The following is a 24,930-nucleotide window of genomic DNA, read 5'->3' on the forward strand; positions in this document are numbered from 1 at the left end:
AATGACAGTGGAGTATTCTAGGCATTGTTGTTCTGTGATTGATCAACTTAGCCCACTGTGAGGACAAATCCAATCACATGGATTGTTATTGTATTTCTTCCATATCCTGTACAGATTATATTATGATTTATGATAGTTATTTTTCCAAAGTTCTCTAGTCTAGATCAGTCCTAGCAGATTGGAACTTCGCAAATCTAACCCCATTATTTGAGGAAGGAGGGAGAGAGAAAGCTACAGTTAGCCTAAAATTAATAGGAAAATGCTGGAATCTATTCTTAAAACTTAACAAATCACTTAGAAAATCATTATCTGATAAGACAAAGTCAATATGGATTTATGAAAGGGAAATCATATTTGACAAATGTATTAGTATTTTTTGAGGATGTAACTAGTAGGATAGATAAAGGAGAACCAGTAGATGTTGTTTACTTGGATTTCCATAGAGCATTTGATAAGGTACACACAAAAGATTAATATGCAAGATAAGTGTTCATGGTATTGAGAGTGAAATATTAACATGGATTGAGATGAATCCACAGGAAGCATAGAGTAGGGATGAACAGGTATTTTCAAGTTGGCAGGCTGTAGCGAGTGAACTGTAACTAGCTGCAAAGATCTGTTCTGGCGCCTTCGTTATTTATCTAATTAATCTATATTAATGACTTGGACAAAGATACTGTGACTTTTGTACGCAAGCTTTCTGCCATTGCAAAGCTAGATGGGAATGCAAGCAGTGAGAAACATGCTACAACGCGATGTAGACAGCTTAATTGAGTGAACAAGATGGTGTAGTATAATGTGGGCAAGTGTGAGGTTACACACTTTGGTAGTAAGAATAGAAAAGCAGAATTTTGAGGCCTGAAATTTTGATATGTTGATGTCCATAGAGACTTGGGTGTACTAGTACAATGAAGACAAAAAGTAAGCCTGGAGGTACAGCAAGCAATTGGGAAACCAAATGGAATTTTGGCCTTTATTGCAAGGAAATTGGAGCACAGCAATAAGATGTCTTGCTAGAATTGTACAGGACTTTGTTAGATTACTCCTGGAGCACTGTGCAGTTTGTTTTTATGTATAAGGAAGGATAACTTGCATTGGAGGTGGTAGAGCGCAGGTTCATTGGATTGGTTCCTGGGATCAGATGGCTGTCCTGTTATGCAAGGCTGAGTAAATAGGGCTGATGCTCTCAGGAGTTTATAGGAATGACAGCTGATCTCATTAAAACGTACAAGATTCTGAAGAGGCTTGACGGGTGACATTAAGAGGGTGTTTTTCCTGATTGGGCAATCTAGAACATGTGGGCTCAGGATAAGGGGGCAATCATATAGATTTGGAGGAACTTCTTCACTTGATGGATTGCGAATCTTTGGAATCTTCCAACCAAAATGTTGTGGACCTTCCATTGTTGAGTATATTTAAGGACAGATTTTTAGTGTCTCAGGGAATCGTTGGATGTGGGAAAGTGGAGTTGAGGCAGAAGTTAGATGATTGTACTAAATGGCAGAGCATGCTTGAGGGGCTATTTCTCTTGTTTCTTGTTGTCGAATTAGATTAAAAAGTACATTTCGTTCTTCTCTCTCCAGGAGGTTCTGAAACTTTCCAAGACAAAATGAATTTCTTTCAGCGGGAGCTTCGTCAAATGCACATGAAACGATCACATACAAAAATTGCCCTAAAAGTCAGCCGCCACAGTTTTCTTGAGTCGGTGAGTTTAATGTGCTGTCTGAGATCTACATGCTCTGATAAGTAAGGTTATTAGTTGAATGTTCTTAATGTCGTCCATTCATTTTTTTTGTTTTTCACCTAATTTATGAGTGTTTCATCAGTGTGTAAGTTCAGGCATTCATCTGACAAGAGAACATAGTAATTTGAGGAATCCAGTCTAATGTATAGCTTAGAAATGCTTTAATTTGACGGCAATTCTAATTATAACTTGGTTTGTCTTTAATTCCTGGTTTAAATTTCTGCATCCCACTAGTCCCTGAAAGCTACACGAAACTTCTCAGTCTCTGATTGGAGCAAGAATTTTGAGGTGATCTTTCAGGATGAAGAAGGTCAGTGCTAAAGAGTAATCAACATTTGCAAAAATGGTGTATGCTTTAATAGAACAAACCCTACTTGCTGTAAAATCTAATTGGTCATGGTTGACAAATGTAGGCTGTGATGATAAATTGATATGATTGAGACTCTACTAGATTTCCTTTTGGATGGGTGTGGAATTTCGTATAACCTTATTGCCTTGAGAATTTTACTTTTGTTATTCCCACCCTTGGGGTTTAACCCACAACCTGCACCTATATTCATAATCTATCACAAAAAGCATAAATTAACAGCATTGTAATAGGAAGCAGTAAGAGAAGTATTAAGGCAATAAAATGTCAGTTCTGCTCTACTTGGTGCGAATGTGTGCTAGTTACTGTTGTTTTCCCTTTTCTACATTTGTGTGCCATTTCCAGTTGAGAGAACCTTAAGGCAACCTGCTCCTGGATTTGCACATTTGCTACTATATAAATATTCTCTATGAATTGAATAAGAGTAGCCCAGCTTACTCATTATTATTCCTGCACAAAAGGAATATACTGCAGATACTGGAAATACTCAACTAAAAACAGAAAATGCTGGAAGTACTCAACTGGTCTGGCACCATGCATGGAGAGAGAAAGAGTTAATAGATAGAACTTAATGCTTAGCATGTGCGCGCTTGGCAGGTGGAATCTGAAGCAGCTGTGAATCCTGCTCCCGCCCGAGTCTAATAAAAAGTTGCAATATTGTGGCGACCAGCATGAATCGTGGCCACAATGGGTGAGTGGGAGTGGGCAAATGCCAGGCACCATGTCCAATGGTGGTCTGCCGCAAACATTAAAAGCGGTGTCCACATAAATCTGTGGCCACGGCAGGTAGCCACAGCAGGTGGGAGGGGAGCCCTGGTGGCCAGCAAGCCCTTCATTTCCCTGATGATTGCATTAGAGCCCTTTTGGAAGCTATTACAAAAAGAACACCCAGATGCCAAGGGATGGAAGGAGGAGACCACCCCATCTAACCAAGAAGGCCTGGACCAAGGTGGCAGCAGAGGTCAGCAAGCATGACCTGGTCCGGTGAACCTGGATTTAGTGATGGAAAAGTTTTAGTGATCTGTGCTTGGCAGGGGTGGGTTCTGAGTGGGCATTGTGCAGAATGGGGCATTGAGGAAGGGTGTGCATCATTTGTTGCAGACCATGAGTAGGTTTCAGGATGTAGCAGAGCGCGCACATGCCAGTGCACCTCAGGGCTAGAGATATGAATCAGCAGCCTTTAGTCAATCAAAGTATCAGGTGTCTCAATGGGTGGTAACATTCTCAACCCTCGCAGGGGTGTTCTGAGTTGGGGGCAGCATCGTATGTTGTTACAGCTGAAGGCTTCAGCACTCAATGGAGCTCTGCACACACTTGCATGAGAGATGTAGCCACAACAATGGTGAGCGATCTGTCACTAGTGATGAGGTGCCAAACCTGGTGATCCTCACCAGCCATTCACTGGGAGCCCTGGATTTCAAGGGTGAGTGAAGAGGGAGATCATCAGGTCATGGTGACTGACAATTGCCCGACAATGCTACTGAGCGAAGTCTCCCAGGCAGTGCCTGCTCAGGCCCCACCGACCAGAGGACAGCCGCCAAGCAGCAGGGCGACAAAAGTGTCAAATGCCGCTGTCAGTGAACAGGGGGAATGAGACGTAGCGCCTGTAAATGAAAACTCGAGGCACACTAGTCACAAACAGGGGCCTGCATTGGGCACTTTTGTTTTCTTGTCATTTCAAAGAACTCTTGTTAGTAATCGAGATGGATTTGTTTCATGTGAATTTTCTCACCATTCTTCACTCGAGCCAAAAATGTCCTGTGTGCTACATTGGTGTCCAGGTTGGGCGCGTGTTGGCGCAGTCAATGTGAAATTCTAACCAATGTTACAGCTCAATGATCTTTCAATAGAATTAGAAATGTAATAGGTTTTAAGTAAGGGGGTGGATGGGGAAAGAACAAAAGGGACAAATTGTGATAGAGTGGATTGTTTAATTGTGTATCTGTCAAAACTTGCTTTCACAGCCACATCTCTTTCCTTGGCAACTGTCTTCGCTTCTGACTTATTCCAAGTTAAATTCCACCCAATTCTGTTTCACACCCTCTTTTGCATTCCTCCAGCCGCTGCTCCTTCTTCTTCTTGAGACACACGTTTGTGGCTATGTTGCCACATTTATCAGCTATCCAAAGCATTTTGCTCCAAGATCACAAGTTAATTGTAATTAAAGGAAGCCATTCAGGTCATCTTAATTCACCCATCTAGATGGCTCTAAAGTTACCCCATTGTAGTAATTAATTTTTAATATAGTTTCATTGTTACTACTATGTGTGCAGTAATCGCCATTTCCAAATATCAATACCATATTTACCTTGGAAAATTGTTGATAGAATCAACAATTATGTTGTAACCTTACTTTCCTGAAGTAATGCTGGAAGAATCTAAGGATGCATTTGTGTATTGTTTCAGCATTGGATTGGGGTGGTCCACGCAGGGAATGGTTTGAATTGACGTGTAAAGCGCTCTTTGACAAAAGCAATGGTCTGTTCATGCACTTCAGTGACAATAACCAGGGGCTGGTGAGTATATATTTCGCACAAAATTCGACAAGTAAGAGTTAATTTCAGTTTGTAATAAATTGTTTATTAAAGCCCTAGAAAATAGTATTTCTCTCTCGGAAATAAATTATATTTTAAATGTGATGGGTAGGCTGATTGGGTGATGCATTGAGCTCAAATTCTGTTCTTTCACCACTGATCCCTGTGTTGTTGGGGAAAGTCCCTCTTTGCCGGTTTTAGGAGCACGACTTGAAATGAGCTTAAAGTGATTTCCTTATTCAAAGGGTAGCATGTGTTGGTCAAATTAGAGTCCATCAAAATAGAAGGAACATGCACTCTAAACTTTAATGACTGCTGGCTTCAGGCAGAATTCGGTCTTGTGACTCCTTTGGCGGTTCTGATGCTTCCAATTTAAAGACGCAGACTGAACTAAACAAAGTGCTGGAAAAGCTCAGCAGGTCTGGCAGCATCTATGGAGAGAGAAACAGAGTTAATGTTTCCAGACTGTATGACTCTTCCCCGGGTGGTCACAGTCAGAAAACAGAGATTAAAGCCTGCAATGTGGGCTGAACAGAGAGGAAGGAAGGAGGAACCCACTCAGTCTCCTCTTATCAGTATCTCAGTTGCTTGTTGCCTTACTGCCGAGAAAGCAGAAGCTTAAAACACACAAGGTGGGCCTGTCACATGACCATCACCCAGTGATTCAAACGTGGTTGTCCCCAGTACATTTCCCCCTTGCAACTTTAATCAATTCATATCTGGGAACTGCCTTCTCACAGCAAGGTCCCTATTGTGATTTTGATGTGGAGTTGCCACGTTGGACTGGGGTAGGCACAGTAAGTAGTCTCACAACACCAGGTTAAAGTCTAGCAGGTTTATTTGGTAGCACGAGCTTTCATCAGGTGAGTGAAGAGTTCGGTTCACAAACAGAGCATATATAGACACAAACTCAAATACAAGATAATGGTTGGAATGCTAGTCTTAACGGGTAAAAGACTTGAATACCTGTTAAGACTCGCATTCCAACCATTATCTTGTAATTGAGTTTGTGTCTATATATGCTCTGTTTGTGAACCGAACTCTTCACTTACCTGATGAAGGGGCAATGCTCCGAAAGCTCGTGCTACCAAATAAACCTATTGGACTTTAACCTGGTGTTGTGAGACTTCTTACTGTGCCTATTGTGATTGCCTTTGAGGTATTCCCATAACAACGCAATGTGTTTGGGGATCCCCTCTTGGCTAGGGTCCTATTGTCCAAGCGATTAGGCTTAATGGTTTGTTTCCAACAGTTGAATATCTCGGGTGATTGCCTTGCTAATGGGGATAGGACATGTGGTTTGCTCATATTCCCCAAGTCGTTGCCCTTGATGGATCTTTGTAGACATGCTATCTCCATCCCAATGGATTGAGATGTGGAATGCAAATTGGGGTACCCATCTTTAACTTGAGCTCAAGTCACCTTTAATCTCTACATTTAAAAAGTCTCTAGGTTCAATTCGGGTTTCTAGCTGATAGATTGAAAATCATTGTGACATTAAGCATTTTTTCATGCTACCACAGTATCTATCTCGCAAGAGTACTTGATTGGCTATGAAGCACTTTCAGAAAGACTGAGGTTGTGAAAGGCACTATATAAACACTAGTTGTTGTTTTCTCTTGCTGCAGGTAGGAAGTACCAATTTAGGGATTATCTACTATATTGTTGAGACCATATTAGGTTTTGTCCAAATATGTATTTTCTCAATGACAAAAGGAATTATTTTTTTTGGCTGTTCAGGTACACCCAAACCCAGAACGATTACCTCACCTCCGACTAAAGTTGTATGAGTTTGCAGGAAAAGTAGTTGGGAAGTGCCTGTATGAATCTGCTCTGGGTGGAGCTTACAAACAGTTGGTTTGCGCACGCTTTACTCGTTCATTCTTGGCACAAATTATTGGACTCCGGATGCACTACAAGGTAATGTGGGTTTATTGGTTACTGTGCTCATAGTGGCCTTGGAATACACGTGACCTTTCATCAGAACTGGAAGGTGTTCATTATTAGCGGTCTTTTAATGATGAAAGGTCTTTGATTGAAATATTAGTTCTGTTTATCCCTCCACAGATGCTGCATGACCAGCTCAGCATTTTCTGCTTTTATTTCAGATTTATAACATCCACAGTATTTCACTTTCATTTGAAGATGCATATATTTGTGTAAAGTCCCACATGATTTCTGGTTGACCTGACAAAAATTTAAAACCCCCCAAAAACATCCCTCCTAGTTCAACAAAATTCAAACCTGATTGGTGTTTACAGGGCTAAGCTTTTAATTCTGGCTCTGAATGGATTCTCTTTCTCTGTGTCCTCCTCCAGCCTGAAATAGTTTTCCGATACCACTGAAGGAAATGGTTGCCTCCAGATGGAGCTGTGGATTACTCAGAAAGTGAAACTTCAGATGAAAGCATTCAGATTAAGAGCAGAACTTGTTGATGAAATGCTTTTCGTCAATTATACTTAACTATACCCTTGCATTTTTCTATGTAAATTACTAGAATCCATGGAAAGTTGAAAATATGTTGGTCTGTTGGAAACCAGTTTGGTGGTGGGGTTGGTTGCAAATTTCTTGCTACAAGCCTTCATTTATTACTTTGCATTCTGCATTTGATTTAAGTTGCTCATTAGCTTCTGACTAGATGTTGGCACAGATTATAAATGTGGGCCACTGCTCAATGTTGACATGAAAGGAAATCATAAATATGCCTTTTCCTTGAAATAGTGTCAGTGACCCAAACGAGCAGAGAAGAATCACTTTCCACTGTTCGTGTCTATATTGCTTTGGCAAGTACCAGAGTGTTGACCTTTGTGATTACAGTTTACACACCCCCTCTGTCTTCTCACCTCTGCTTGCAGTATTTTGCGACGGATGATCCAGAATTCTACAAGAGTAAAGTATGTTACATCTTGAAGAATGATGTGAGTGAAATGGATCTTGTTTTTGCTGAGGAAAAATATAACAAATCGGGACACTTGGAGAAGGTAGCGTTGTTCATTAAATTCACTTGATAGGTCTGCTATGCAATCTAACATTGTGCCCCCTTTCTGCCCAATGAAAACCATCTAGCGTTATTTACTCTATTGTGATCTTGAAGATCTCTTTCACGTCATGCCTCGTCCTTCTCTATTTCAGTAAAAATAAGCCACAATTTCTTAATTTCCTTTTTATAACCAGCCTATAACTCCTGATAATATCCTAATGAACCTAATTTTCCAGACTTTATATCCTTTTTATAACCAAAAGTCACAGATTAAGATGATTGGCAAAAGAGCCAGAGGTGACATGAGGAAGTATTTATTTACACATTGCGCTATTGTGATCTTGTATACACTGATGAAAAGGTGTTGGAGGCAGATTCAATAATAACTTTCAAGAGGGAATGGTAAATAATTTCAGAGCTCTTGGGAAAGAATGGGAGAGTGGGATTAGTTGGATAGCTCTGCCGTAGAGTCAGCACAAGTTTGATGGGCTGAACAGCCACTCTGTGCTGTGTCATTCTGTGATTCTTAAAAGGGGAGCCAAAAACTTCATATAATACTCCAACTGCAGCCTAGCTAAGACTACTTACAAGTTCACTATTATACCATTTGTTTTATATTTTAGACACAAAACCAAGGACTTCTTGTTACTCACTTGTGCTGCCAACTTTTGATAACATACATATTTGCATGCCACTCTTTTAAGGTATAAATATTTCTCGCTGTTTTAAAGTGTATAACTTTACATTTCTGCATCTGCCTTCCTGCTGTCTTTTCACATTTTCTGTGCGAATCCCTCTCCCAATAATTTGGTGTCATTAGCAAATTTTGATATTGCTCCTTCCATTCCTAAGGCCAGATCATCTATCTATATCTTAAGTAAAAGTAGTGCCTAATATAGATATTTGTGGAGCATTGCGCATCTGTTTCCAGACTGAGAAACTTTACTTTATCTTTGTTATTAATCTGTCTTCAAAAACCTTTCAAATTCCAATCACACTCATTCTTACTCTTAATTTCCATTTTGTACTTTCCTATATTGACTCATCCTATTTCACCTGATTTTTTTTATTGCTATATAATCTAATCAATCCCAATCTTCAATACACTCCTTTATTTCATTAACTGGAATGTGCTTGATTTTAACACTTTACATATTTAGTTTCAATAGTAAAGTTTCTGTACCATTCGTTAATGTTTCCTTCCACTTATTCTGAGCAAAACGTCCTTTTTGGTCTTTTTAACTAATTCATAGAGTCAGAGTTTTACAGCATGGAAAGGGGCCCTTCGGCCCATTGTGGCCATCAAGCATTTATCTATTCTAATTTCATTTTCCAGCACTTGGCCCAAAGCCTTGCATGCTATGGCATTTCAAGTGTTGTGAGGGTTCCCGCCTCTACCACCCTTTTCAGGCAGAGAGTCCCAGATTCCCACCACCCTCTGAGTGGAAGGGTTTTCTTTCACATCTCCTATAAATCTCCTGCCACTTAATTTAAATCTATGCCGCCTGATTATCGATCCCTTTGCTAAGGGATCCTTTCCTTCCCATCCACCCTATCTATGCCCATCCTGATTTTATATAGCTCAATCAGGTCCCCCATCAGCCTTCTCTGCTCCAAGGATAACAACTCCAGCCTATCCAGTCTCTCTCGATAGCTGAAATGTTCCAGTCCAGGCAACATCCTGGTGAATCTCCTCTGCACCTTCCATGTGCAATCACTTCCTTCCTATAGTGTGGTGACCAGAACTGCACCACAGTACTCCAGCTGTGGCCTAACCACAGTACTCCAGCTGTGGCCTAACCACTGTTTACACAGCTCCATCATAACCTCCCTGCTCTTATATTCAGTGCCTCAGTTAATAAAAGCAAGTATCCTATATGCCGCCTTAAATCACTTCATCTACCTGTCCTGGTGTCTTCAGGGATCTATGGACATGACACCAAGCTCCCTCTGTTTATTCCCCTGCTTCGTTAGTCTCCCAAAATGCATAACCTCACTTTTCAAGGTTAAATTCCATTTGCCACTGTTCTGCCCATCTAACCAGCCCTACTATATCTTCCTTAATCTAAGGCTTTGCTCCTCACTATTTATCACATCACCAATTTTTGTGTCACCTGCAAACTAACTTACTTGTACCTCCTACATTCCCATCCAGATCATTAATGTACACTACAAACAACAAGGAACTCTGCACCAATCCCTGCAGAACACCACTGGACACAGGCTTCCAGTCACAAAAATAAGCTTCGACCGTCACCCTCTGCCTCCTGCCACTAAGCCAATTCTGGATCCAGTTTGCCAAATTGCCCTGGATCCCATACACTCTTGCTTTCATCAGCTTCCCACATGGGACCTTATCAAAAGCTTTATTGAAGTCTATCAACTGCACTACCTTCATCTACACACCTAATCATTTGAAAAATTCAATTACATTTTTAAGACATAATCTCCCTTTGACAAACTCATGCTGACTATCTTTGATTAGCCTTTGCCTCCCAAGTGGAGATTAATTTTGTCCCTTGTTAGAACTTTTTCCAGTGGTTTCCCTACCACTGAAGTGAGACTCTCTGGCCTGTAATTTCCTGATTTTTTTTTTTCTACTTCCCTTCGTGATCATTATCCTCATCATTTCTTTTTCTTTTTTCATTTCATACACTGAACCTAAATATATTTATGTTCCCCTACCTTTGGATCTACTTGCTCTGCTTGATTACCCACAGCTTATGAGAGGAGCAGCATGTTACTATTCTGTCCATTCCTGTCTTTGATGGCCGAGAAAGATATTAATCTTACTGCATTTAAGACACGTAAGTCAATCCCCTAGCTCATGAAGCACCCTTTGTAGATTGTGAAACCTGTTACATTGAAGGCTCTGACTTGAATCTCAACTTCTGGTTAACTTTCATTTTTTGACTCAGTGCTTTGCACCTGTGCCATACCCTGGCACCATTCTGGAATCACTGAATTTGCTGGCAGTCTCAATGAGAGAGCTTCACTGTATCCTTTCTTGGATCACCACTTTGAGATTATTCATTTTCTACCTTTCAGGTTATCGAGCTGATAGCAGGAGGTGCACAGATACCAGTAACCAATGACAACAAGATATTCTACCTGAACATGCTGGCACAGTACAGACTGGCCACTCAGGTGCGGCAGGAAGTGGAGTGTTTCCTTAAAGGTATGATATCTTACCTCGTCAGCAGTGATGGGAAATTAATAGAAATGAAGTGGAATTTTGTGTAATTGGTCCAAGTAGCCAAAACATAAATCATAATGTTTGACCTAAGGACCAAACATTACCCTTTGTTCACAACCCAAAGTTTCCAATTTTTTTATGCAAGCGCAATTAATTTCATGTTCCTTGTCTAATTCCTTCTTCTGAGCCTTCCAATAGATCCATAGTTTAGTCTCTGCAAATGTCTGTTGAGAGATGTTAGGGAGCTACCTTAGATAACCCACCGTCCAGTCCTTTATTCTAAGAACAGCATCCTGCTTGATGCTGCTGACCACTGTATGGACAGTTCTTATATTCTAGCACTGTCTTTTCCACATGTTTATCAACTTGAGTGTAAAGTCGTTAAGTATAAATGGTATTCACTTTCCTCCTCTTGCGTTGTTATCCATGCATTTGGTACCACATTACACTTCAATCTCTTTATTTTTAGTTGCAGCAATATAAATGGAGAGATTTTTTCCAACGCTAAAATAAACCCAGAGTGAAGATACTTATTGTAGCAGGGTATGTTTGTGCCCGGTATGTTGGGGCTGGTTGGGCTAAGATGTTTCTTTTAAAGTGGGAAGCGTTATCTCCTCCATCTTAGCCATGTGTTCTCCCCAAGTCTTGTGTCGATTGTGAAAGCCTCATGAATGCTAAATACTCCTCTGGCACTTATGTGTGCAGAAGAGGTGAAGAGAATCACAGAATCCCTACAGTGCAGAAGGAGGCCAATTCGGCCCATCAAACCTGCACTGACAACAATCCCACCTGATTTTTTAGCCCCACGTACTTACCCCGCTAATCCACCTGATACTAGGGGGCAATTTAGCATGGCCAATCCACCTACCCTGCACATCTTTGGGGTGTGGGAGGAAATCGGAGCACCCGGAGGAAACCCACACAGACCCAGGGAGAATGTACAAACTCCACACAGACAATCGCCCAAGGACAGAATTGAACCTGGGTCCCTGGTGCTGTGAGGCAACAGTGCTAACCATGTGCCACCCAAAGAAGAAGAATTCTAAAGGTGAGTGAGAAAAGTAACTGTTGCCTTAGGTTCTGGAGGGATGCAAGTTTAAATCGCTGCCCTCACTTCTTGAAATTTCCACATTGAGAAGGAAGGCAACAAGCAAAGACAAAAGAATCTTTCAGTTATATTTATGTAATCTGATGTTTCTTAGCTATGAGGGCATTGACAGTGACTAGGGAATATGGTGCACCTCTGTCTGCCAGCTGTAAGCATTAGGCCTAACAACAAAAAACAGTGAAATGAAGAAACAAGCAGGAAGAACAAAGCTGGAATTATTACACCTTCCTTACCTTCAGGACATTTCAGAGTGTTTCCAGCTAATTAATTACTTTCAAAGTGATGTCACTGTTCAAAAAGAATATGAATTAAGGAAACTTTCCTCTTAATGATTTTTTTTTTCTGTTTTATACAGGTTTGAATGAGTTAATTCCAGAAAATCTCTTGGCTATATTTGATGAAAATGAATTGGAGGTATGTAATGGCACATGAAGTGGCTCATTCAGTCTCACTGTGATCAACGTCCCTCCTAAATCTTTTCATGTGCATGGCCTGTTTATTTGAATACACGGCACCTTTAAATTTTTTGTACCACTATGTGTGTGGTGGTGTTTTAAAGGAGACAACATGTGAGCAGCCTGCGCCACCTCGGTTGCTGCGTGGCCAAACATAAGAGTTTGTCGGGAGCATTGGATGTGACTTCGCTTTCCGTTCAATGCTTTGGCAAATTTGTCTTAAAATTAAGATATGCATTTCACAGGAAGCTGAGCTGATTTTCTTTTTTGTTTTTCTCCATGTCAGAAAACACAATCAGCAGAAAAACAGCTTTGAACCTAGAGCCTTCACTTTGGATCTGGCCCTTTGGACAACCAATGAAATGCTATGCTGTTAATTCTCCTGATTTTGATTCTTGGTTTTGCTACGACAATTATGAAGCTAACTTTGCACTAATCTCTTCATATCACTAGATGGCAGTGATGCAGCTAGAATGCAAACTGGTGTCAGCAACATCGATTTATGCTCATGAAAATAAAATACTGTAGATCCTGGAAATGTGAAATAAAAACAAAGAGCTAAAAATGCTCAACCAGTCTGACAGCAGCTGTGGAGAGAGAAACGATGTTAACGTTTCAAGTCCATTATCACTCTTCTCAAGAACATGTTGAGCTTTTTCAGCACTTTGTTTTTAATGTCTGTTTGCAGGTTGAGGGTAGTCCTGCAGTGGAACAGTACAATGCTATGATATTCAACACAGGTGATTTTAATTTGAGGTCCTTGGTGGATAAGTAAGGTTACCATTCTGTGACAAAGAGGTGGGCTCTTTTGGTAAGTCTAGTCTGCAGGTTTAAGAAATATATGCACACAACTTTACTAGACTGCTGACCCACTCTTTCTCCTGGAAGTATCTGGCATGAATTTACCCTGTCATGTGTGTCAATATGGGTGAAGGCCCATACCCAATGGCTAGGTGTGGCACTGTTCTGAATGTACATACAATACTGTGGCATTGTTAAAGGTCTTTGACTTGTACAAGAAAACTGAGCATATTATTTTGTTTCTCCTTCTCTGTCTCCTCCCCTAGAGCTGTTTTTAATATATGTATAAATACATATTTTTTTCTTTAAATTTGGACTTCTCGCTTGCTGTTCTTTCACTTTCCCAACCTGTTTCTGCCTGCTCTTCAAAAATCCCAGGAGTGTTAATAGCTCTGTCATCACTGTTTCTCAGATTATGCCTTTATTCATATCGCCCTGTTTTTGCAACTTGTGGTTTCTCTGTTCTCACTCAGTGTTACAATCTTGAACTAATCCAGTGTGATACTAAAGTCCTGCAGTTGAAAGCTGAAAATGCATAATGGGTGTCTATGGTCTCTGAAAGAGACAGACAGTGCGACGTCTGAAAATTTGCCTTTCTTTCTCTTGCGTGCTTCTGGCTTGTCTTAGATTTTCAGCATTCACAATTTTCCTTTTGTCATTGAGGTGTGACAGTTTTTCACCAGGTGTATCATCCAACCAGAGCCTTTTGAAGCTATCCCTTTTCTTTCGCACCCCCTGCCAGCTTTTCAATTTTAAATTCCTATACCCATGATTATAATGGAAGTGACCTACGTGAACTTGTCGTTCTTTAATTGCAACCTCCCACCAGTCTTTCCCCTATTTGTTTCTTGAGCAATAGCCTCCCTTCCTGTACCACATGCTTCAATGCTGGGACTGTGGGCAATATTGCAGCAAATCCGCAGTTCTTTTCGAAATGAAATTCATACGTGTTGACTTTGCTTTGCTGCTCTTTAATATTTAGCAAGTTGATGGAACTTTTTCAATTCTCATTGTTAAATTCTGACCCCCAGCTGTTGATGTGTGGGACTGGCAACATCAATGTACCTGATTTCAAGACACATGCTGTCATTGTTGGAGGATCCTGGCACTTTCGAGAGAAGGTAAACTCTTGATAGCGACAAAATGTGAAGCTGTAACTGGTTTTTGGTGCAACTTGGGAGTTTTGAGTATTATAAGCAAACAAAGGATTTTAATATAAAACAAAATATTTGAAATGCACAGCCCTGAATAGTGCTTTGGGTATATCTGCTTTGTCTTAATAAATTTAATTGCTTCTCTCCTAATATATAACTCACCCTTTACTGGTGTTTGTTATATAAATCAGCTTAGTATGAAATAGGACAAGTTTTGCTTGCATTTGTGTGTGGGATGATGGGGCCAAATGTGAATGTCAGTGGCTTTTGTGGAAAGGTGATTTGGTGTTTGTTCATCAATATCGAGGGATGAAGCCTTCACGTGTTGTGGTCTGGTACCTTCGCCAACAACAACTGCAGCCAGGTTAGTGACATTGGTAGTGAATAAGATGGACAGAATTCTGAAAATTGTGCTCTCCTCCTCTCCTACCCACCCCCAAACACCCTGCAGGTAATGAAGTGGTTTTGGACAGTGGTGTCCAGTTTCACCCAGGAAGAGCTTGCTCGGTTGTTGCAGTTCACAACAGGCTCTTCCCAGCTCCCTCCAGGAGGATTTGTGGCGATGTGCCCCTCATTTCAGATCATCGCAGCACCTACACACAGTACCTTGCCCACAGCCCATACTTGGTAAGTAGTTAGGCAAAAGGGATGCAGCCGGGGTAAAATTGTGGGCATATGGCATATATCCTCTGGCATTTCAGGATATGTGCTAATTTTCCAGCTGCTGCAAATGGCACCATTCATGTCTCCCTCCATAGCTACCCCTCGAGTACTGCTATCATGCCTGAAGAAATTAGCAAACACTTCTTGGCACATTGGTTAGTAGAGTTTTGGAGAACACTCCTACAAAATGTTAGCTCAATAAAGCTCAGATCAATAAATCATTGCTAGACACAACAGTAGTAAAGGATACAGAGCCAAGGCAGATGGATAGAATTTGGATACAGATCTGCCGTGATCTCATTGAATGGAACAGACTCGAGGGACTGAATGGCTGGCTCGTGTTCCTGTGTATGCTGGAGGCCTGTGTATGCTGGAGGCAGAACTTCTCAGATCAATGAGTTTCCATATATAGTACACAGATGGAATTCCATTTTTTAATAACAAGCACTGGACAGTTATGTTCCTCTGTTGGGGATAGGATAGGGGTCCACGATCAACACGGAGCAATGCTGGAGGTAGGAAAATCTAGTTCCTCTCTATTAATACTAGCACTGTGATAGAGGAGTCCTTTTGGGAGAGCAGGACAGGGTATCCAAGGGACAGGAGTAGGAGTGGACCAAATGGCCTGTCGAGCCTCCTCCACCATTCAATACAATCAAAGCTGCTTTGTGCTTCATCTCCACTTTCCCATCTGCTCCCCATATCCCTTGATTCCCTGAGATCAAAAATCTGTCAAATATAGCCAATTAAGCAGCATCCACAATCTTTTGGGATAGTGAATTCTTAAGATTCACAACTTTCTTAGTGAAGAAATCTCTGCTCATCTCAGTCTTAAATGATCGACCCCTTATCCTGAGACCCTGTCCATGTTCTTGATTCCCCAGCCAGTGGGAACAACCTCTGTGTCTAACCTTTCCAAATCGTTCGAAATCTTGTATACTTCAATTAGATCACTTCTCATTCGTCTACACTCCCAGAAATATAGGCCCATTTTACTCAATCTCAGTGGTTAGCACTGCTGCCTCACAGCATCAGGGACCCAGGTTCAATTCCCGGCTTGGGTCACTGTGCGGAATCTGTATGTTCTCCCCGTGTCTGCGTGGTTTCCTCCGGGTGCGCCGGTTTCCAAAATTACACCCACTGTTGTAGATGGGGTCCTACCAAAGCCTTGTACAATTGTAGCAGGACTTCTTTATTCCTGTACTCCCAATCCCCTTGCTTTAACAGCCAACATGCTATTTACTTTCCTAATTGCTTACTGTGCCTGCATATTAACTTCAAGTTTGTTGCACAAGCAGGTCCAAATCTTCCTCTTAATTTCAATATATATAAGTTTTATTTTTTAAAAAGGTATTCTGCTTTACAATTCTTACGACCAAAATGAATAATCTCACGTCGCCACATTCCAATCTATATGTCATCTTATTGTCCACTCACTTAACCTGTCTATATCTTTTTGCTCCTGTGTGTGCAGAAAATATTTACTAGGATGCTACTGGGACTTGATGGTTTGAGTTATCAGGAGAGGCTGAATAGACAGGGATATTTTTCCCTGGAGCATAGGAGGCTTAGGGGTGATCTTGTAGAGGTCTATAAAATAATGAGGGGCATAGATAAGGTAGATAGTCAACATCTTTCCCCAAAGGTAGGGGAGTCTAAAATTAGGGGGCATAAGTTTAAGGGGAGAGATACGAAAGGATCCAGAGGGGCAATTTTTTCAGAGTGGTGAGTGTCTGGAACGAGCTGCCAGAGGCAGTAGTAGAGGCAGGTACAATTTTATCTTTTAAAAAGCATTTAGACATTTACATGAGTAAGATGGGTATAGAGGATATGGGCTGAATGTGGACAATTGGGACTAGCTTAGTGGTAAAAACTGGGCGGCATAGACAAGTTGGGCCGAAGGGCCTGTTTCCATGCTGTAAACCTCTGACTCTGTATCCTTTTCACAACTTACATTCCTACCTAGCTGTATATCATTAGCAAACATGGACACATTAATGATTTGACAAGGAGTCAGTAAGTAATGTAGACTGTAAATAGCTGAGGCTCCAATACAGATCCATTCCACTGAATACCGCCTGCCAAATTGAAAATGTCTCTTTATCTTATTCTTTGCTTCCTGTCCATTAACCAACCCTTTGTCCATGGTAATTTATCCATGAGCCCTTATTTGGAGGGGCATATGGTAAAAGGAAGGCACAATGAGTGGCAATGAAAAGGAGAGTGTTATGAGCAGAAGTAGCGAGAGGTGTTTTGGGATGGGGAGGAAAGAGACATACTATTTAAAGAATGCAATAAGTTCTACTGCAAAATCTCTATGTTGGAGTGTCAGAAATAAAATTATTTCCAGGGGAGATTACCCACCCTCGCTAGATATTTTTCTTTCCCCCTAAACCTCCACTGCTTGTACAGCTCCAAATGATCCTGCTAACACTGAGGAAATGGTGCTGGATCAGAAAAGTACTTTAGTGGAGGGATGGGAATTGATCAACTGTGAATGATTTTTGTACTGATCAACTCTCTTTTTTAATATATATACCTAGCTTTAACCAGTTGTGCCTTCCTACCTATGATTCCTACGAGGAACTGCACAAAATGCTGAAACTGGCCATTAATGAAGGCAGCGAAGGATTTGGGATGCTGTAACTGAGGCTTTGGGACATAAAAAATGGATATATCTAGCAGCAGGCTGAGAAAAGAAGCACAGGGTCCAGTGATGGCCAAGTTAAGAATTGCCACGGTCTTCCCATATCTACCATAACACTTTTAAGACAAATGGATTGAGCAATGGTAATCGCTGCGTTATTCTAACCTGAGCCTTCAGTTTTATGAAAGCAAAATACTGCAGATGCTGGAAATATGAAATAAAAACAGAAAATCTTGGATAAGCTCAGCAAGTGTGGGAGAGAAGCAGAGTTAATGTTTCAAGTCCTTACGACCCTTCCACATGCAGCCTTCAGCTGTGGATGAACAGGTTTCAAAGACAGTGAGCGATCCAGCATGCTGCAGTCAAAACTTCCCGATCTCAGCCTGTAATGCCAGCTGTTCGTACAAGCACTCCATTCCAAAGCTGAGGTTTTCCAGGTGTTGTGATCAATGACATCCTTCTGCATTTGTCTGATTTACCAATAACTTAATCTGGGAGATGCTTTAGAGACTTCATCTGGTTTGTCAGGAAATGGAGGAAAGACTATTCTGAATGTTCGCAAGCAATCACGGAACTTCTTGTCAGTCTGTTCCTGTAGCACACAGCATTCTTCGTCACAACATTTTGCGCATAAGACTGCATAAAGACTTGCACCTGGACTTCCGGTCTCAAGCGGTTGAGAGTTTTAGTGACCTTGCTCTGACCTCTGACCATGCAAAGTCACCCTGTGGTACCAGGAACTCAACTGTGAAAGAAACAAAAAACAATGCCAGGTTCTGTGCTCTGTCTCCAGAGGTCGCTGGTTAATTGAAGTATTGTCACACTGTTGGCCCTTCCCTTTGATCAGTGACTGTCAGAACCAACCTCCCAAACCATCAAGATAACTGCACTTTCTCTGTGAGCTGTGTTTTGTTGTAGCTGATCTGCTGAGACAGATTCCAACCAATCAGTTCCGTAGCAGGTTGGTGTTAATATTTCAATCATATTTCCAGATGGACAAACACAAAAGCAAAATATTGCAGATGCTGGAAATCTGAAATAAAGACAGAAAATGCTGGAAATAACTCGGCAGGTCAGGCAGCAACTGTGGAGAGAGAAGCCAAATTAACATTTCAGGTTGATGAACTATCATCAGAACTGATGCAACTTTCAGAAGTTGAATATTTTAAGGCAGTAAAGTGGAAGAAGAATGAGTTGATCAACAAAGAAGGGGATTGAAATGTGGGAGCACTAACCATCTCCAGTGCATTATTGTAAATCAAGTACCCTATAATAATCACTAAATAATTTGAGACCACTAGAGTCCAAAGATGTGCTGGTTAGGTTGATTGGCCATGTTCAATTGTCTGTTAGTGTCAGGGAGATTAGGAGGGTTAATATGTGGGGTTACGAGAATAGGACCTGGATGGAATTATTGTTGGTGCAGGCTCGATGGACCAAAATGGCCTCCTTCTGCACTGTAGATTCTATGATTCTAGAGGCAGAAAATAAACAAACTTCCCAATTCTCAATTACATGCTAAGTTCTCTCTCAAAGGTGTGATTAGGAGCCTTGTTATGAGGATCTCGTTAAAAAGGAATGATTATTTTGCGTGGTTGAGATGAGACTGATGCATGTTATGTCAGGTTGTGGTATACTGCAGATAATTCTAACTGGAAGTTGATAATTACTTTGTGGGTTGTCTAAAGTGGTGGCTAAAGACAGTTTTCCCAATTCAACTGGTGACCAGCTGGGCTGCATAGATTCAGTCTTTTCATTACAGGGATATCACAAACTGAAGCACCAAGGGTGGAGACGGCCTCTAGTTTCAATACCTCAGCTAAGATGATGCGTGCTAGATATACAGTATCAGCTCCAGAAAAAACAAAAGATTTCAAAATCAGGGTTTCTATTTTCCTACCTACTTCAATCTTTTATAATCCCCACTCAAATATCAGTAGCAAGGTGGCATTTCAGTTAGCTGTACTGTAAATTCTCCCTCATCCATTCTACAAAAAAATCATGAACTGCATTCCTCCACATATGGCCAGCTCTCGGTACTGATTTTACAACGCAGGTCAGGGAGCAAGAAAGGCTGTGACCTTAAACAATCAAAGTATATTTGTAGCTCATAGCAATTAAGTGACTTTACTTCATGTTAAATGCCTTTAAGAAGAAATGAAGAGATTGAGTTTTATTTAAAATTATTTTAGTGCAGGTAAAGGCCAGGTTCGATCTTTCTCTCTTACACTCTTTCCCTTTCCTCTCCCTGTCTCTCTTCTCCATTTATTTCTCTAGAAATTCCAGAATCGCATGACAATAACTAAGTGCAGCTTGTCCCCCACTGCATGAAGAGTTTGTTGCTGGGATGTGATCCTTTCTAATCCTGAACTGTCACTATCCCGGATCAGTGATACTTAATGTCATCCGTTCACAATTTAAAGGGGTTGCATTGTAGTAACGAAACCATTACAGGAGAAGTGGGCTGCAGGCACCTCATGATTAAGCATTAGGACTTCTGCCAAAGTGTCAGGCATTTACCTGGGTGTGTTGGTGAGCACAAGTAAATATATTACTAATGGGAATAGTTTTCTTTTTAAAATCGTGCTTTATAAAGTTATAATTTTACTTTTAAACTACTTTCTCCTATAACACTGCTACTGCTAGTAGATCTCCAGGTTGTTTTTAGCAGCCCCTAAAACTCTCAACATTGGCTCTGAAAAGAGGCAAGCAACTGAGCTGCACTACACTGCTCCATCTATGAGGGCATCTGCAGCCTGGGTGATGACCTGAAGGTATAAGTAATTTAGAAGTTCCCATGGTTGATTCAAAAATTCCATTCTGTGCGAATAATTGTGGAGTTATTATAAATACTGGTCTGGATTGTAAATTCATTTCTGGATGTGTTATCCAAAGCTCTACATTTAGCTGCCTAAAACACTATTGTGACTAGGTTGAGGTGGAGATTGCATTTGAATTTGGGAAGTATTATGATCTGCACCTGGAGAATGCTCTGTCTAACAGTACATTCACACGTTGAGGTATAGAACTGGAGCAAAATAGTTTTGGCTTCAACACAGTACTAAACTTTCAAATGTAAGTGGGTGTTGAGGCCAAAACATGACTTCAAAGAGAAGTGGAAGAACCATTTCTTCCACAAGTCTGACCACTTTTTTCCTCTTGGTCAGATTGGTTCCTGATTCTCAAAGTAGACTGCAAGCATAATTATAGCATGAGCATGGTTTAGAGAGACAAATCTCAGGACTGACCTTGCAAATGATGAAATATGTCTTCCTGGAAGTAAGGGGCAGAAGTAGCACATTGTTAGGTTAGACTGGGCAGGAAGGCATGCATAATCAGGGGTTTCTCTCACACTGTAGATATTGTTTTGTTACATGAACCAGTGTATTTAATACAGCCACTGCACAGTAATGCTTCCTTGTGTGTGTGGTCCTTCTCCGTTCATTCTTTTCTCCCTCATCTGAAAGTACTTTCTTTTAAAATGCCAAACTGTCTTTTAATAGATAAGTGGGATTAAACTTCAAAGTTGTTATATGAACAGTGGAGTCTAATCTAAATTTTTTTACATGACTGCTGAGCAACATGAGAGGATTCCAATATATAAAATTCATTACTGTGAAATTTAAGAATTGTTTTTTAGGTAAATTTTATTTAATGAAGTCAATCATTACAACCCAAACAGGAAAGCAGCCAAACGTTCAACAATTAATCGCAAGTATGAATGTATAAGCTTGGCCTTTCAAGAATATAATGATTTACATATTGGAGCAGTTGCATTACTTTTTTTACGTAACATTTGGAGATAGTTGTGCATTTTTTTGCACAGTAATTTTATGCACATTGGGGAATTGTGTGGGTGTGAGAACCATTCATGGGTTCCTAGATGCTATCTTACTGGGACAGGATAGGCGTGGTGTGGAGAGACTGTAGGCAAGCATGGAAGGAGGAAGTGGGGACTGAGAACTTGGGAAAGAAATGTGCTTGAAAGGAGCGTGGTGGTAAAAGTGAAGAGGAGGGTGAGGAAATGGCCTACTGGTATGAGGGATTGTATGGAGTTGAATATACTTGGGAGAAAGCATTTATTAAACACTTTGAGAAAGAATGCTGGAGAGAAGCCTTTCCAATGCTGAGAGTAAGTATACTGAGACAGATGGTATTCATAGGTGGGGGAGGGTTGCAAGAATTAAGATGAACAAGTACAGTGGAGAAAGGATGATCAGTTGCTTTACTGGACTGTCACAATATTAGATCATGGTGATCTGATTACTATTTGCAGCAGTAAATGGAAAAATGGGGAAATGAGGAGCGATAATCACATGATGAGACCACTTAACTCTTAACATTTTTATCTGTGCCGTTTTTTTAAAAAAAGTTTCACAGCAGATGTTTTCCACTTACTGAGCAGAGACATTTACTGCTGTGAAAAGATACTTAGCAGACATTTCTTACCAATGTAGACACATTACAGCCAGCTGAAATGCAGACAAGTTAGAAATGTCCAGGGAGGGCACTTAAATAGGCAGATTTAATTAAAATGGTGATTTTTTTTTTGTTGTTTTTTTTATCTTGTAGTATTTAACTTGAAGATTTTTTTACTCTGGCTTATCATTCATTCCGAAAAAGGAGATTGGGGGGGGGAACCTTTCAAGTGCATTAAAACAGTAGCTAGGAATGTGACATGATGATGAGAAAATGCAATGTGGGCTTTTTTTTTTATCAGGCATCATTAATATCAGCATCACCAATTTAAGTGGAAAGTACTTGCTCTGTGTGTATTCCACCATTATTTGACAGAAGAAGAAATTATAAGTGTTGAAATAAAAACAGAAAGTATAAGAGCAACAGATCTGTCAGCAGAAGCAAAAAAAGATCTTGACATGGGTTCTTTGCCAGAACTGCAAACTGAAAGATAAATCCACCCCACTTTAAAGTTCTGATCTAGGACCGACGTCTGAAATGTCAATTTATCTTTTCCTTTTACAGATGTTAACAGACTGGTGTACTTTCAGTCATTCCTGCTTTTACTTAACATTTCATAGATTTCTTCTATTGACTGATGGTTCCATGGAGTGTTGGAGTCTTCTGTCTTAATCTATCACATTCATTGCAGACATGCTCAGACAATGGGGCAACTGGTGTGTGTTTATTGGCTAGCACCTTTGTATATCATTTGTCTTTTTAGAAGCAGATTGAATTTGTTTTAGTTTCCATCAGGGCTGAGTTCTACTGTATATCTTAATGCCACTAAAGGGTTGCAACACTGAAAACTGGCAAGTGGGACATAGGGCAAGAAACCCCCGCCAAACTATCTCACAGAAGTGATTTAATAAATGAAGGCATTGGTGTTCATGAAAACCTATTTGATCCAATCCTTCCCTTTCCTAACACTACAGTTTTGTGCGTCATCTTTGGTGTAGAGCATTAATACAACCGACCATCACAATATGTTATTGTGGGATTTCACTTGGCTGGTGAGGGTATGCTGATATATGGCTGATGCAAAGACTACTTTGGTTGTAAGACCAGTAGCATAGTTCCATTTGCTATTCCGATATCACTTAGTAAAGAACTGATCTTGAAAAATATATAAACCAGAAAATAAATTCGCTAGAACTGGCACTTAGTTTACATAATGCACTGGGTTATGTGTGGTCCACTTCAAGGTAAAAGTTCTCTGTGTCACTAGTAATCCCAGACTGGGATGGTTTTAATAACGTACCGTGTAAATAGTCCAGGTCAACAGTTTTTGGCTGTGAACTGAATATTATTTATTTGTAAAAGACTGGTACAGATTATTTTATATTTTGAAAGCTGTTTGCATTGCTTGATGGTATGGATGCTCTTGAAATGATCTTTTTCGAATATTTATACTGTTTATGATTAAAAGTGGCTGAACAAATGTGGTGTGGTCATTTATTTTTTCATTTTTGGAATATTTTTAGAAATTCAACTATGTAACAAGAAAATATTAAACATTTTATCTATGTAAAAGTTCTGACAGCCTACATTACACTCCAGGTGTCGCATATTGTTCGGCTGTGATTTTGTTGGCATTTTATAAAGAGAGCAGGTATCTTCTTGGTTTTTTTCCCCCTTTTTGGAATAACCAGGAATGGAGTCAAACAATTGTAGAGGTACAGATGTTTTTGATGGCAGTAATTAATCTTACAATGTATTGATATCACATCCCCATCAAGGATATGTAAGCTATGACCTTATAAGGCCAGAGTAGATTAGCTTTCAAACACCGCAAGTTTGCCCTGCATGTTGGACCACAATGATCAACATTATAGGAGATTGTCATTCTAGTTTGATTAAAAGAGAAAAGAAAATGAAAAGAGATGTAAATCTGCTTCAAAACCAAGTTACATTTTGATCCATAAATATTTAGGGTCAACAGTATTGTCCATCATCAAATTAATTCCTGGACCATGAAACCTATGTAACTAATATCCTCCTGTTCTTTTACACTTTTTAACCTCTATCTCTGCTCTGTGAATAACATGTAATTATCAATCTTCTCACCATACTAGTACAAGGAGAAAGAGCATCATGTGAAGCATGTAACATGTCAGACATGTTCCCAGATATTTCTGCTTCATGGTTCTGAATTCCTCTGCTTTTAAGAAACCAAGTGCTTCCTCAAGTTCATGCCTGAAATCCACATTTGAATCGTGAGGTGTCAAAAATAAAAAGCAGCAAGGGCTCACATAAACTTTCACATACCGTGGAGGGGAAGTCAGCTTCTGTCAGAAGCATTTGGATGAAGTAATGGGTGATTAACAAGCCTGTTATGCACCACTGGACTTGGGCATTTATATTAGGGTAGCTGACTCGAGCTGTCCTTTGCAAGTTTTTTCGCCTTGCCTGCAGGCAGATGTTCATTGCGGAGCTTGTGGTAAATGTAAAGCAACTCGGTTCTGTACTGGTCAGCTAGCTGCCCTTTTAAAAATCGGGCACAATACAAAAGTTTTTTTTTAAAAAAAAACCTCATCCTACTTTATTACATACATCGTAAGGTTTGTTTTGTCTCCTGGGTAACAAGCTTCAGAAGCACTCTGCATGTGATTTTCAAATATATACAAACTTCATGATTAATTTAGATATGTCAATGACAACATCCTGCTTTTTGGACAAAGCTAGCAGTTAGACTTTGTAATGAACATCAGAAAAGGGGTAAGGGCTATAAAAGGACCTAGTTTTAAAAAAACTATTACCATGTAATTGAATCAAACTCATTAAGATCTAGCTTTTAGGATACTAGAAGAAGAGATGTGTACA

General features: G+C 40.3%; 1 protein-coding gene across 4 annotated transcripts in view; it reads left to right on the forward strand.

Moving 5' to 3' along the window:
- Positions 1 to 24,930, forward strand: part of arel1 (apoptosis resistant E3 ubiquitin protein ligase 1) — a 76,361-nt gene that overhangs the window by 46,831 nt on the left and 4,600 nt on the right. For 2 of the 4 annotated variants that reach the window (XM_078234339.1, XM_078234340.1), the window contains exons 13-21: positions 1,584 to 1,705; positions 1,979 to 2,054; positions 4,518 to 4,627; positions 6,386 to 6,565; positions 7,501 to 7,626; positions 10,674 to 10,803; positions 12,285 to 12,343; positions 14,217 to 14,306; positions 14,791 to 14,966. In XM_078234339.1, the coding sequence (XP_078090465.1) occupies positions 1,584 to 1,705; positions 1,979 to 2,054; positions 4,518 to 4,627; positions 6,386 to 6,565; positions 7,501 to 7,626; positions 10,674 to 10,803; positions 12,285 to 12,343; positions 14,217 to 14,306; positions 14,791 to 14,966 (1,069 nt within the window). Of the gene's footprint in view, positions 1 to 1,583; positions 1,706 to 1,978; positions 2,055 to 4,517; positions 4,628 to 6,385; positions 6,566 to 7,500; positions 7,627 to 10,673; positions 10,804 to 12,284; positions 12,344 to 14,216; positions 14,307 to 14,790; positions 14,967 to 17,545; positions 23,740 to 24,930 lie in introns of those variants that run through there. The other 2 variants (XM_078234341.1, XM_078234342.1) reach the window with 2 other exon arrangements.

Source organism: Mustelus asterias, chromosome 18 (genome assembly GCF_964213995.1).
Source record: "Mustelus asterias chromosome 18, sMusAst1.hap1.1, whole genome shotgun sequence".
Lineage (NCBI taxonomy): Eukaryota > Metazoa > Chordata > Chondrichthyes > Carcharhiniformes > Triakidae > Mustelus > Mustelus asterias.